The following is a 14,054-nucleotide window of genomic DNA, read 5'->3' as shown; positions in this document are numbered from 1 at the left end:
AATACAAAATGCTTAGCGAGGCACTGCCAGGGTTTGAAGCCACCCATTAGCTTGCTTGAACATACCCAGTAAATTTTAATTTGTCAGTAACGCTCAGAGCCTACAGTTTATTTACAGCCTGTTCAATATTACCCAAACGCCTCAGAGAGCCTCATCTGTATTTATCTGCCACAGTCAGTTTCCTTTCCAGGGACATTTCCTAATCCCTTGCTTGTCTCTTGTTCCAGAGCCAGACACAGCAGGGATGTGCCACCCCCCAGGCAAAGGTAATGCAGACCCCTTGCTGTCCCACTTACCCTCTGCACAGGAGGCCACCCTGAGCCACGCCTCAGTGACCCACACCATCCCCATGCTTGGGCTGAGACCTCCTGGCATGGGGCTCCTCTGCCCTGCAGCCACCAGCCAGCACAGAGAGGTGATGGGAATCTCCAAATTGTGTCCTCTAAATGACGCACAGGTCAGTAGTAACTGGGTACAGGCAGGAGCAGCTGCCTCTATGGACCCACAGCCTGGCTGAGCTGGCTAACAGGCCAGGCCTCTCCATCTGTTCCCAAATCAGCTCCTGCTTGATGAGCCCTGGTGAGGAAAACATGTAACAGGATTGCCCTCAAAAGCAGCTTGAATGCTGCTGAGCAGATAAGGAAGCCTGGCTGGCCCTGAGGATTTCTCCAAGTAAAGGAGTTTATTATCAGGCACAGGCATGATGGGCGGTTTAATCTCCTGTCATGGCTTATGTCCAATTGGGGTGGTTTGGTCCAACACTTTCAGGTCCCAGAGATGCAGCTGGGTGGGGAGACAAGTCTCATTTGGGATTTGTCCTTCCACAGCACAAGGATGGACCTGCCCCAGCTGCCTGCCTTCTCCCATCTGCATTAGCATCAACAAAGTCATTTTCAGTAGATTCTATAAGGATGGATGCAGGTGGCAATTGCAAAGTGAAGGGCCACTCACTTTTCTGCCACTGTTGGTTAGAGTTTGCAAGCTCCTCTTGCTGCTAAGATACACAATGCTGTGAATGGCCAGGCAGCATCCTGAGGAAACCCCACTTTTCCACCCCACAGAGCAAAGTCCCCATCACTTGCCTGCTGCTGTCTGCATGTAGCCAGCTAGGGTGCAGACTCTCTTCTCACAGGCTCCACCAGGCAGCAGGACAGCGACGATGGCCAGCAGTGAGCTGAGGGCCAGCAGGGCACAGCCACCTGCACACAGCACGGCACTTGTCTGGAAGGATATGGAGGGCTGTCAGCAAGGTGATCCCCCACCAACCAGCCCAGTGACACCACCCCACGAATTCCCCTCTTCAAGTGAGAAGTGGAGCCCCATCACTGGCAGCTTCTCCTGCTTTCTCCTGTTGCTTACACCTTCTTAATGCTTACACCTTCTTCTGTTGCTTAAATTCACTATCAAGTCTTGAGCCCATGGTTCACATGGTCCCAGGGGTTATTACTCTTTGGGCTATGGTGATAATAGCAAATGTATTACATGCATGAAGGGCTATGTCACTAATACAAGTGCCATTAGATGCCTGCAACGCATGTCAGTGCCTCCACTGAGAGCTGAAACTTGTCTTGTGCCAGCGCCTGCTCCTGCAAGCCTGGCAATTAGAGGGTGCTTTGCCAGTGATGCTCCACAGTGGGGAACCTCTGCAAAGATTTCATTGCAGCCAGACTCTGCTGACACAGCAGGCTGCTTCCACCCCATGGCCCAGCCCACCCACCTTCAGCAGACCCACCAGCCCTGCCCTGCAGCAGCCATGGCTTTGATTTAGCTTCTTTGGCAACAAAACTGGGTCATTCGGTACTGTTATTCAAACCCAGCTCACTCTGTGTGATGAAGCTTTGAGGCACTGGAGGCTAGGGGAGTACCTGGCAGGCAGTTTTCCCCTGGGGGCAGAACGAAGGGGCAGTAAAAAGGGAGGCCAGCACAACTTGCAGCCTGTCTCCTTGCCATCACCTGGCCGGGGTAGAAGCAATTTTGCTATTTAATATTCTGGCTTTAAGATGCAAACTGCATCAGCACCTAAAACTGGGAAAAGCACTAATTTATAGCAAAACAACTCATATTTTGGTATGGGCACCCAATTGCTGCACTGTCACTGTTTCTGTCCCCCTTGCAGGTTACACTTCTAATGGGATGGCACTGGCAGCAGGAAGGGCCCTACACCAGCAGTGACACATGCCAGCCCAGCCAGGGCACAGTGTGAGCCAGGGCAGTGAGGGGATGTGTGCCTCTTCCTCCATTACCCAGTTCATGGCAGCGTTCAAACAGCACAAGGGCACCTCAGTCCCAGCATTGTGGCAGCCACATCAAGACCTGGCGTTTCATAGCAAATTCCATGAAACACTTCTGGCTTTGGTGAGTCACTCTGCAGTAACATCCACCTCATGGCTCCCTAAGGCAGCACAGCTGTTAAGACAGGTCTCATCCCCATCTTTCTAACGAGCCTCATTTTCATAACCTGTGCAGGAGCTGCCCTAAGGAGCTCAGGTCCCTCTTCCACCTGCCCTTGTCCAGCCCTCTGGCTCTGCTGAGACATTCTGGGTAGAAATGCTCAATTTTCCTTTCTTAGTTTTCCCCTATATTTGAGTTTTTGGTTTACTATAGGAACAAACCCAATACATGTTTCCATTTATGTCCCCACCACCACCACCAGAGACATAAATAGTCTGCTAAATCTAAGTTATGCTGAGGAAACACAGGCAGGCTCAGGGGGCAGAGGAATTGGGTTTACCCTGTGATGGAATCCAACCAGCTAAAAAATCCCTCCAGCACTAGCAGTGCTGCTCCAGAGGTCTAGCACTGCCCTACATCTTCCTGCTTCATTTATTGCTGAGGTGGTTTTAGCAGCTGTACTTGCTGGTGCTGTGGCAGAACCACCAGCTGCAGGGTCCTGCCTGGGAGCTGCCACTGCTCCAAAATGGGACACACTAGCGCTGGCAAGTAACAGGCCAGGGAAGCACAGGCACCACCCTGACAGGCCAGTGTGAGTGCTTCCACCAGTGCTGTACAGTGATTAGAAATCAGCATCTTATTTATAGCCTATTTATACACTGCACACGCAAGGAAAATACTGTCCCAGCAATAAATTAATTCCTGACATGTAATGTAAAAGGCACAACAGTGCAAACAGCTACTGGGAGAAAAGGAGAGGCTGTGGCAGCAGGTCTATCTGCTCCTCCCTGGGGCTTTCCAAGCCATTGAGACCTAAAGAGGGAAGTGCTGCTCCAGGGCAGAACAGATTGGGACACCCCAGCAGGGACCAGCCCCTTTCCCCATCTGTATTCCAGGAGGGATCCACAGGGATTGGGGTGGGATGGGTGACCCTATTACACAGGTACCCTCCTAGTTTGAGGTCCCATGGAGAGAGCAGCTGATCCTCACTGCTCCCAGGGAAGCAGCAAGGAAACATGGACTCATAAAAGGATTACTCTGCCCAGTATCTGAATTCCACCCAGCAACCTGCTAAACCATCCTCCTTCACGAGGCCCATTAATTATTTAGTGCAATGAATTTTTCAGCAGAAAGGGGTCTTGTGAAGCAGGCTTGTTCCTCTCTTGTGTGAAGCACATTATTTTTAATGATCCATGTTCTTCTTAATTATGGTAGTGCAAATCCCCTAAAAACTCACAGCTCTTGTTGGAAACAACCTATGAGCTACTAACCCCCACAGAAAGGTGCAAAGATGTTTTTGAGGACATAGTGCCAAAAAAAAGTGCAAACAGGATGTGTGCAGGTGTGTGTGCCACTGAAAGATGAGCTGGGTATGGTTCAGGTTCTGCCATCAGTGTTCCTAGAAGCAGCAGCAAGACTGCGGGGTCCCGGGACCAACAGCACCCTGATGTGCACAGTGCTGGCCAAAAAAAGACCAAATCCAACCAGGCCATGGCAAAGGGAACTAAGTTCTCATTGTGAATAAATGTGTTAAAATTCCTGTGGGCAAGAGGTGTAGGTAAACAGTGAGGTTTGTTTTCTCCCATGTGGGCCAGGAAAGCTGAGCCACAGAACAGCCACCAAGCAGCTCTGGGGGGCAGAAGGGGTAATGCAGCTGAGGAGTTTTGCTGTGGGACACAAGGGATGGCAGTGGTGCAGCTGCCCCAGAATAGGTGGCAATAGGGAAAGGCACAGGGCACTTCAGGAGAGACTGTAAGTGACCCTGCTGTAAGCTGGTGGTCTTAAGTCTGGCTCCTACATTATGCTGGTTCACCATAGCTATTGATGCTGAAGTGGGTGTGAACTTCTTTCCCTAATGCATTGGCATTACCTGGCCAAAACACTGGATATACTCTTGTAAACCGGAATTTTTTGGTTTTGTTGTAACCCTTCCAGGTTCAAATTCCTTGCCTGGGAATTGTCGCAAGTGCTCCTGCCCTGTACTGGAGTCATACCTGCAGATCAAACAGCTGCTTCTGAAGAAAAATAATAAGGCTTAAGTTTGAAGAAGTCCATGGAGCAAAGGTACCCAACAGTAGCAGCTAAAACCCTCCCCTTCCAACTGTGCAGCACCTCCTTCTCTCCTCCCTGTTTGTGCCTGTTGCATCTTGAGCAGAAAGGATGCAGGAAACAGGATGCAAAGGCTGAAACCCAAAAATAGACAGGGAGGGAAACAAACGGGATGCATCAAGGCCATCTGTGAGGGCCCAGCTCAGGCAGGGGAAGGAAAAAGCCCATTCATCACAAAAGAGAGAACAGCTTACAGGGGAAAACCAGCCAGGGAGAAGCAGGACCTTGCTGCTTGGTGGGCTGCTTCTCCCCAGGCATTGCAGACCATTGTCTGCACCACGGGAGATCCCTGGGGAGCCCAGCAGCCCTGGCCTGTGAGCTATCCTACCTCTGCCACAGTGGGAAAAGATGTAAAACCCTGTCAGATTTTCTGCTCCCACTCCCAGGGAGATTAATTGTTTATCCCCAAACAAATTAATAGTCCCCTGGTGGGACTGTAAATGTGCCTTTATGTGGTGTGATAAATACTGATTAACAACAATCCCCTGTTATTTTAATATTTTACAGGTCTGACACATGCCATGACTATGCCATTCACTAAGCAATAAATCTGCTGAGGATGCTGTTTCATCCACCAAAAAAAAACCGCTCCAAATTAAAATGTCACACAATGATCATCCTGGGAAGAATAACTTAATATCCATAATAAGAAGTTTTTAAAAGTTAACCCATCTTTTGAAGCCAGCAGCCATGGTCTTTGCAATTTAAAGTGAAAAGGGCAAAGGGAGAAAAAACTGTCTGGTCCAGTGAGTTAGAGCTGAGAAATGGTACCTGGTGTTTGGCTCAGGAGAGATAAACCAAGTTGGCAAAGCTCCTGCCATCACTGCCATCCTGGATGGGCACCATGGTACACAGAGCATTAGGTTGAGGGCAAGGTTACAGACTGCTTGTGTGTTTCAGCCCCGCTCAAGTGCTTAAGCATCTTTGCAAATGGGGGCAGAAAGTAAATAGCCTAAATCATTAGGAAATAAAGCCCTGGGCTAAGTAAAAATAAAAAAGAGTGAAAGTCGTAGCGTGTTTGGCTTTCTGGACTATCTGTTGAGGCAGAAAAAGTCTGAGAAACCCTGACTAAACAGGGGAAAAAACTGGCTGTAAAATCAACTCTAAGAGAAGAGGGTGCAAAAGTAATCAAATTATTATTTTTTTTTTTACGTGCGGTCCCTTCTCATCAGAGCTCTGTGTGGTTAAACATTCATTAGGGAATATGTTTGGGGGTTAAACTGGATGGTGCTGTACCTGGAAAGGCAGAAACAGAATGGAAAGCAGGGGTTTTAACATTGATGAAAAAGAAATTGGTGCTGGATTTGGGTGCTGAGTGGGGACCTGGGCTTTGGGGTTTGCAGCAGTGCTGGCAAGGACCCAGGAGGCCACATCGGGGATTGATGCTGGGAAGCAGATGCAGATGTTGGCAGCTGAGTCTGGCTCTGCTGCATGGCTGCTGGTAGAGGAGAAGCTGTCACCACTGCCTGTTGGAGGGCAAATAAAGAGGGATGAAAAGGATCAGTGCAAATACTCAGACTGGTATCTATCTGCAGGGCAGCAGCAGCACTGGAGCAGCAAAACTGCCTTCCATCCACGCCAGCACCCAGCAAGGTCTCTGAGCTCCCCTGCAAGTTGCTGGTATCAACACCACGTGGCTGTGAGGTCCTTCGCTCCTCCCATGCCTTCTGGTAAGTTTGACGCTGGATGAGACTGCCCTGCACCCAGAACAGTAGTGCCTTCTCCTTGGACAAAGGTGGGTAAAACCCAGGAATATCCACCTGGACACAAGCAAGGCACCTGCCTCTGCAGGAGATGCTGTGTGCACAGGGGTGGGTGGATCGAGCCTCACAGCTTGTTCATATTTCCCACACACAAGTCACAGAAACAAACATCCACCATCTGGTCAGCATTAAAGCGACGGCCAGGAAGAGGATCCCACACGTCCTCTTCTTCTCCTCCTCAGCAATTACCTTCCTTTCAGTGCCATCTGAGAGCTTTCTCCTTCCTATTTGATCTTCCTTCTCCATCCTGCTCCCAAGCACACACTGTCCCCTGCCCAACAGCACTGGGAAATGCTCAGAGTCATCCAGAGGGAATGCATCCAACCTCCCCAAACCAGCCCAGCAGTAATGTGGAGCCGCAGGCATGATGCTGCTGGGGAGGTGGCTCCCGTCCTCATTTCCTCCCCTTCAAATGAAGGATCTGGTTGATGGGTACCTGCCAGCACCACAGCACACACAGGAAGGTACCTCTCCCCAGCCCAGATTTAGCTGCTCGCACACAAAATTCAGCAAAACCCCCTACAGGTCTCAGTTCAGGCAGTACTGACCTTCCAGGTAACTTGCCCACTTCCAAGCTAACCAGGGCATTCAACACAAACACCAGAGGGGTTAATGCCCAAAATGATTCAAGGAAAAAAAAGAAGGGGGGGTCTTTTTTAATTAGGAAGAATATAAGAGACAGATAATATGTTTGATTAATTATGGCTTTCTTCCAGTGCTGCTGCATCTGGGGACACTGGAAAGCAGTTCCTAATGGGTACTGCTTTATCTAAGAGGATGATGGATAGTGGTGAAAGAGGAAAAGAAAGGGAAAAAGTAAGACATTAGCACATCAATGGTGTGCCTGTGACCTCCATCAAGGGATTCGAACCAACTTAATGAAATTTTAATTAGGCAGCAAGCAGTGTGCTGTCGCTGTTGCTGGGTACCAGATCAGACCTTCTTACCAGCACTCTGTTATTATTCTTCCTTGGGATAAGCCCTTTCCAGTGCTGGCAGCAAAGCTGGGCTCATTGTCTTTTGCTGGGGATCACCCCACAGGTCACAAAATTCTCCCATCTGGCTTTTCCTTACAAAGCCAGTGGAGAGGAGCCCAACGGGAGTGGGATTTGCAGTCTCAGGAGGATGGAGGGAATGTCCCACCATCAAAATGTCCCTGTCATGTCCTTGCCACCCTGTGCCAGACTCTGAGCCCCACAAAGGGGAAATGCAAGGCCTTTCCCAAGAAGCAGGGTTCAGGACTCACTGTTTGTTAAGCATGTTTGTGGGCAGGTGACCCAGCATGAACTGGTCATCACTGTCATGAGCGGACACAGCTAAGCCCTGGCTGCTGCCCAGCCCCTGGCCCTGCAGCTGTCAAGCAGCAACACTGTGGCTGATACCCTCCTCCCCACACCTTTGTTTAAGCAAAGCAGCTTCCATCTCCCCTTGAGAAGAGAGTTGATAGAATTAATGCTGAGAGCAGTCTGTATTTTCAATCAACTTGATCTTCTATGGCCCACCCATAAGCTGGTCCTGCATCAGCACCCATTTCAGCCCAGCTTAATGGTGACCAGTTCAGTGGTCAGCGAGTCCTGATCACGGTTTGCTGTGCGGGCACTGAAGCATGGGACAGAGCCCAGGAATGAAGAGGTTTCCCCAACACCAGGTATTTTCTGTTCTGTTAATGTAGGTCAAAAACCTCTGGGTGGCTAGCGAAGGGAGCTAGTCTACTGCAAGGTAATATGCCTAAAGAAGATGGTGATTTCAAGGAACTGCTGAGCACTTACACCTCTTGCAAAGGCTGTATAAGTGCAACTAAAAATCAAACTCTCTGGTATACAGAGTAAGCTGTGAAGGATCTGCTCTCTTGAGAAGTTCTTAGGATGAGGAGCTAAAAGTTGATTTCCTGATAATCCTAAATTAACATGCTGGCCTGATACACGGCCCCCAGAGATAGAGCAGACTGCCCAAGAGCCAGTCTCACACATGGCTCCCTGCTTAAGTGACATTGCACTCACAAAATACTCAGCTCTCCCTTGTGCCAGAGCCTATGCTAGAAATTATGGATTTTCCAAATATCTTCCCATCTCCAGGAGCACCCCGTGTGCTTTTCACTGGCAACAAGGCTGCTGCATAGCTCCACAAACCTGTCCCCACTGGGCAAACCTCAGATTATGTCAGGAACCCAGCACTGAACTGACACGGTGAGAAGCCATCAATGGAGGTTTATGAAACCTTTCAGCAGGGTAAGCAGGTTTACTGTCCACTTTCATTAAGCTTTGCTCAATGTTGTCAAGTCCTGCTATGGACAAAAACCCAGGAAAGACCCACTCAGGGAATTCCTGGAGCCATGCAAAGCCTTCCCCCATGTCCTGAATGGATTATTTTGTGCTCTGCTCCAGCAGGGCATTGCTGGCTTCATAGGCAAACGGTCCATGTGGTTTGATCCTGAACATCATGGGCGGATCAGCTTCTTTGTTATTTTAGATTATATGCTTGGCAAAGCCTGAAAATAATTGGAGACTATCTGGAAAAATAAAAATAGAAATTTGAAATGAAGCAGCACTAGCTTCCGAAGTGCAGCACTGAGACAGGAACCCATGAGCCAAATGCTCCCACTGAAAGCAAAAATAAATTAGCTCAGGATAAAGCACTATTTTGCACGCACACAGCGATCTAGCACCAAAAATAGAGAAGTAGCGAGATGCAGTGAAGCATCTCAGAGTTCAAAAGCTCACCTGTTTTACCCAGCTCTATCAGTTGGCCTCCCAAGAGCCATCTCTTCTCCTTGCAGCGCCTGCACCCCTCAGAATGCCCCCCTCCAGCCCTCTCAGCTCCAAGTCCTCCCACAATGGATCCTCCATTCCCATTAATTGTCAGTGTAAAAGCTTTGTTAACAAATTGGCTGTGGCCTCTGGGCAATATCACCACCACCATCCTCTCTTCTCACATGGCTCCAGCCAGACCCTCTCCAGTTTTCCTCCACTCCTTGCAAGGTCTCAGCCCGGCTACAACATCTCCAGATGTCAGGGATATCTTATTGTATTCCACTCCATCAAATAACCATCATGATGCTGAGCACGGTGCAAAGCCTCAGCAGCCTGAGCACTGGCAGGGTTAAATTAAAGGTACCCATGATATTAGAGAGCTGCAAAGTAATTATGAAAGGAAGCAGAAAAAAGCCAGCAACTCTAAGCAGACATGAAGGCCCTCTTAAGAGAAGAAAGGCATGTTAATTAACCTCTAGACATGACTCAGAGCATCATTTGTAGCATGATTAACATAATCCCCCAAGTGCAAACACACAATTGGCATTAATGATCATTTGCAGGACTGAATGCTCCCCCACTCCTTCAGTGCATTTGAACAGGGAAACACTGAAAACACGGTAAACAGGCACGTTTGCAGGAAACAAAAAGAAAAGGGTTCCCTGGGAATCGACATCCTGTCTGCTGGCTGCTCCTACCCCTTCCCTGTGTGCTGCAGGTGGACATATTCCCCAGGTATGCTGTCAGCATACCCCCAGATGTGCTACCAGTTTCAAGCCTGAAGAGCTCCTGAGCTCATGTCGGCTTTTACTTCCTTTGCCCTCCTCCAACCACAGCTTCATTCCCTCCTCACTAGCCTCCGCTTCTCTAGCAAAAAGCTGGTGGCTGTTTCCGAAAGCTCCTAGATTCCTGTTCACATTAGGCTCTTGGCTTTCACTTAAAGAAGGAGCTACCCCCAAGATTGCTTGAAAGACTGGAAATGTCACAAGTTCTGTAAGCGAGAAAAAAGAGCCACAATTTCCCCATCTCTCCAAAAAGGACTATCTCTTGCTTGAACTTGTGGACAGGGCTCACAGCACTCAGCTCCGCCTGCCCAGAGCACTGAGGTGTGCAGGTTCTGAGGGCTGCTCATGCAGGAAAGCAAAAGCTGCTGCCTGCCTTAGTAAAGCTGTCAGGGCTGTTTTATTATATCCCAGCCCATCAAATAACCATCACAAGAGGTCTTCTCATCCTCATCATGGCAGAAAGCTGGTCAGGGAGTGCTTTCTCCTGAAGGAGACTGTGCTGTTTGGTGTTCATTAATTATTTAGGTGGCATTAATAAAGGTGATGAGGATGTGTCACCAAAATCCCCTGTAAACTCCAGCTGGCACCATAATATTCATCCCTACAACAGCCCAAGCTCGGGAGCTCAGAGGCTCTGCTTCACACTGTTCTGGATCTGAAGTGTTTTCAGAGGCTATTGGCTGGCTGAGGCTGTGTGTAGCTGAAGCTTGTTCAAATGAGTCACTGCTGAGCTTCATTCTTATCTTTAAAGTTTGTTATTACTTGGAAGTGTTTAGCTGCATTACATTTGCAAAAACATCTGAACAAAGGCCAGCTTACGGAAACGACAGCACTTGTGCACGTTTTTATATAAACAGGAAGGATTGTGTGCAGCCAGTTCTTTGCAATTCACAATATTTGTCTTTAATGACAATTTTAAGGACCATAACGGGATGTAAGCAATCACATGCAGACGTGGTGTCCTGAGTCCTGAGAAGAGATAACAGCGCAGCTCCACGGCAGGCAGAGAAATTCAACTCCTGACTCCTGACACCACTGTGCCAGGCACAGCAACGACCTCTCGGGGACTTAGCCCTTGCTTGGGGGTTTCTGCAATGTAGCAACCCAGATAAAGTCAAGCTCATGTCTTTTGTGCAGTGACAGTGAAATCACACTCACACAACCTCAGGGTAAGAAGCCAAGACTAAAAGGAAAGGAGATGGGAGGAGGAAAGGCAGGGGCACATGGGCTGTGGGATGCTGGGCTGGACTTTGTGTGGTCCCTGTGCACACCCAGCGGGGACAGGCAGCTCTTTGTCACGTCAGGACACCACAGCAACCCCAGGCTCCACAGGGCCAGGGAGGCCTTGGCCTCCTCCCTCCCCAAACCTCTAAAGGGCATGACCCAGGCAGGGCAGGGGAACAGCCAGAATGCCCCATGTCCAGGCTCCATTTCTGGATCCACATGTCCCAGAGGCAGCAGTTTCAGCCACATCCTCACTCCTTCCTGCCACCCAGCCACAGAATGACGCTCGCTGCCACACCTGGGAGCATCAAACCTCTCCTGCTTTCCTCCTGACTCCCTCCCGAACATACACTCAGGTCATAGGGATTTGAGGCCCCAGCAGGGCAGGATGGCTGGGTCAGACCTGCAGGGTCATGGCTGGAGGTGGACCACAGCCACACTTGGGCTGCACTGGTCACCACATCAGTGCAAAGGTGCCCGGGAGGTTTCCATGCAGCACCCCAAGCATGGCCAAGCATCCTGAAGAGAGATGTGGCCTCACAGGGACCACAAGATAGCCGAGGCATGCTGAGGGGATGCTCAGGGGATCTGGAGGGGATGCAGGGGATGAAAGGGATGCTTGGAGGCAGAATGAGGGATGAAAGGGATGCTCAGGGGCAGCATGAGGGATGCACAGGATGCTCAAGATGGTCAGGGCAGCTCAGGGATGCTGGAGCAGGTCTGAGGGACAGAATGAGGGGATGCTGGGGAGCCTACCTAGAACAGCGGATGCTGAGGTGATGACAGGGAGACTTCGGGAAGTGCGGACAGAGAGACTGGAGAGCCTGGGGCAGGTCAGGGAAGATGCGGGAAGGATGACAGAGAGATGGGGTGCCAGAGAGCCCGGAGCAGATCGGAGGGACTACCAGGAGGTGATGGAGTGACAGCAGGGAGCCCAAGGCAGGCAGGGGGGATGCCGGGGAGGTGATGAGGTGAGGGGCAATGGGAGGGAGGGTGGGAGATGTCGAGAGGACGCCGGGAAGGGGACGCCGCGGTGCGGAGGCGCTCACCTGCCAGGAGCCCGAGGGGATGTCTCCGAAGCCGCCGGGGCCGGTGGAGCCGTGACAGCTGCGGGGCGGCCCGGTGCAGCGCCAGAGCAAGCCAAAGCCGGCGGCGGCGCGGCCGGGCGGCAGGAGCCAGGCCGGGGAGAGGAAGGCGGCGGCGCAGGCAGCCAGGAGGCCGGCAGAGAGCAGCGCCCAGAAGCAGCCGACGCCGCTGCACATGGTGCGCCGGCGGGGCAGGGAGCCCGCGCCCCGCGCCGCGCCCGCCACCGGCACCGACAGCATCGGCGCCGCCGCGGCGCGGGGCGGCCGGCGGGGCCGGGCGCGGGGCCGGCAGAGCTGCCCGCGCCCCCTGCGCGCTGCCTGCGCGCCGCCTCCGTTCTCCTCCCCGCGGGGCGCGGCTGAGGCCGGGCGCGGTTGCGACACCCGCGGCGGGCGGGGACGGTGGAGGGGGAGCCCCGGGAGCGGGGCCCCCCCTCACCTGCGCACACGATTTGGGGGCTTTTCCGCTGTTTTCCCACCTGCGGAACGGCCCCTAAAGAGGGTATCGTTAATGTTTCTAACTCCCACCCCGCTGCTCGCGGATGCGACGCTGCGGCCCCGCGGCCAAAGCTTCCCCGGACAGGGACACGCGTGGGGGGTTCGGGGTTGTGGGAATTTCTCGGGTGTCACCGTGGCGAGGTTAGGAAGGCGCACACGGCCCGAGGAGATGAGCCTTGACCCCGGCCCCTCGCTGCGAGGTTTCTCACTCAGGGTCTGCTTCTTGAGCACCATTAATTACGTCCTTTAATCCCCCAGGTTTTAAAGCGTTAAAGGCAGAGCGGAGAGCGAGGCGGAACGGCTGCCCGGGGGTTTGGACTTACTTTAGGTATCAAAGCTGCGCCTCCCAGTGCAGCTGCATTTTTATAACAGTCATTCTGAAACTTCACGTATCTGCCAGGTTTTATTCTCGCTAAACCTCCCGGTCGCTTTGCAGCATCAATTGGTATCTCATGCTTCTGCCTCGGGGATTTCTCCATCTCCAGAAGCTCTGCTGTCTCCCCAAGACCCCTCTCCACCAAAGCCGGATCCTTTTCTAAATATATCAAAAAATAGATTTATCCTTCCCTGCTGTCCTCAGGAGGGTTGCAGGCACTTACTGCCGATACCGCTGGAACAGTTAAAGGTATTTCGGCAGCTTTTGGTCAAAAACAACAGTTTTCCCTTCGGATCTGGGGTGGGGGGGGGTGTGTGGGGGGGTGTTTTAATTGCAGCCCTCGGGGAAAGCTGGCTCGGAGTCGGCCTTTCCCGGGAACACGGCAGAGCTGGGGGGCTGGCACCCCCTCCTGGTGTGCGCCCAGACTGCGGGCGGGTAGGGGCTGCGGTGGGAATAACCACCGCTTACATCTGAATTCACGGACAAAACGTCGGGGTTAAAATGCTGCCGTTAATGGCTGGGGCTTAACTGGAGCTTCTGTGTGTCTTTTCCTTGCATTTAAAAGTGTGCGCGCTTGTTGTGCTGTAACTTCCAGGCAAGTTTTGAAGGGACAAAATCACACTCAGCTTTGTCCCCCCGTTTCTCCTGGTTTGCAGAACACCCGACTGCTCTCCTGGGCTGCATCACTTCTCACATGCTCTGGGACATTTAGAAAAAACAAAAGGGGGGAGAGTACATGGGAAACCACGGAAAATGCGTTTAAGCTAGATTTATTTTGTGACTTGGTTTCATTCAAGTATTTATGACACCATCAACGGCCAAGAATTTAGGAAGAACGCTGTGAAGTGGAGGAAGGTTACCTGAGGTGAGTCCCACATAGCAGTGGCGGCACCAGCTGGACAGACTGGAGGTAGGAGCATCCCGGGTTCTTTTCAGTAGATAAGAATAATTCCAGAGTGGCACAAAAGCCCTGCAGAAAAGGCTTCCTTCCTGCGAGGAGCAGCCTGCAGCAGGGCAGGAATGGGGAGCAGCTACAGACACTGGGGTTTTGCTGTTTCCTGTTCAGTGCTCTTTTG

At 51.5% G+C, this 14,054-nt stretch overlaps 2 protein-coding genes across 2 annotated transcripts in view; one reads left to right on the top strand and one right to left on the bottom strand.

Moving 5' to 3' along the window:
- Positions 1 to 6,525, top strand: part of SPATA22 (spermatogenesis associated 22) — a 63,417-nt gene extending 56,892 nt beyond the window's left edge. Inside the window, exons 13-14 of the transcript XR_009965764.1 lie at positions 4,327 to 4,455; positions 6,036 to 6,525. The gene's annotated coding sequence lies outside the window, so the exon portion shown is untranslated. The remainder of the gene's footprint in view (positions 1 to 4,326; positions 4,456 to 6,035) is intronic.
- LHFPL7 (LHFPL tetraspan subfamily member 7) overlaps positions 1 to 12,360 on the bottom strand; it is a 60,349-nt gene extending 47,989 nt beyond the window's left edge. The window contains exons 1-2 of the mRNA XM_062623494.1: positions 12,072 to 12,360; positions 1,083 to 1,221 (exon numbers count right to left, since the gene is read on the bottom strand). Coding sequence (XP_062479478.1) covers positions 1,083 to 1,221; positions 12,072 to 12,347 — 415 coding nt within the window. The 5' untranslated portion in view covers positions 12,348 to 12,360. The remainder of the gene's footprint in view (positions 1 to 1,082; positions 1,222 to 12,071) is intronic.
- Positions 12,361 to 14,054: the final 1,694 nt, after the last annotated feature.

Source organism: Pezoporus occidentalis, unplaced genomic scaffold (genome assembly GCF_034315485.1).
Source record: "Pezoporus occidentalis ecotype Australia unplaced genomic scaffold, CSIRO_AGI_Poc_V1 ctg253, whole genome shotgun sequence".
Lineage (NCBI taxonomy): Eukaryota > Metazoa > Chordata > Aves > Psittaciformes > Psittacidae > Pezoporus > Pezoporus occidentalis.
Note: the sequence above shows the minus strand (reverse complement) of the source record. Positions and strands in the feature narration are given on the sequence as shown.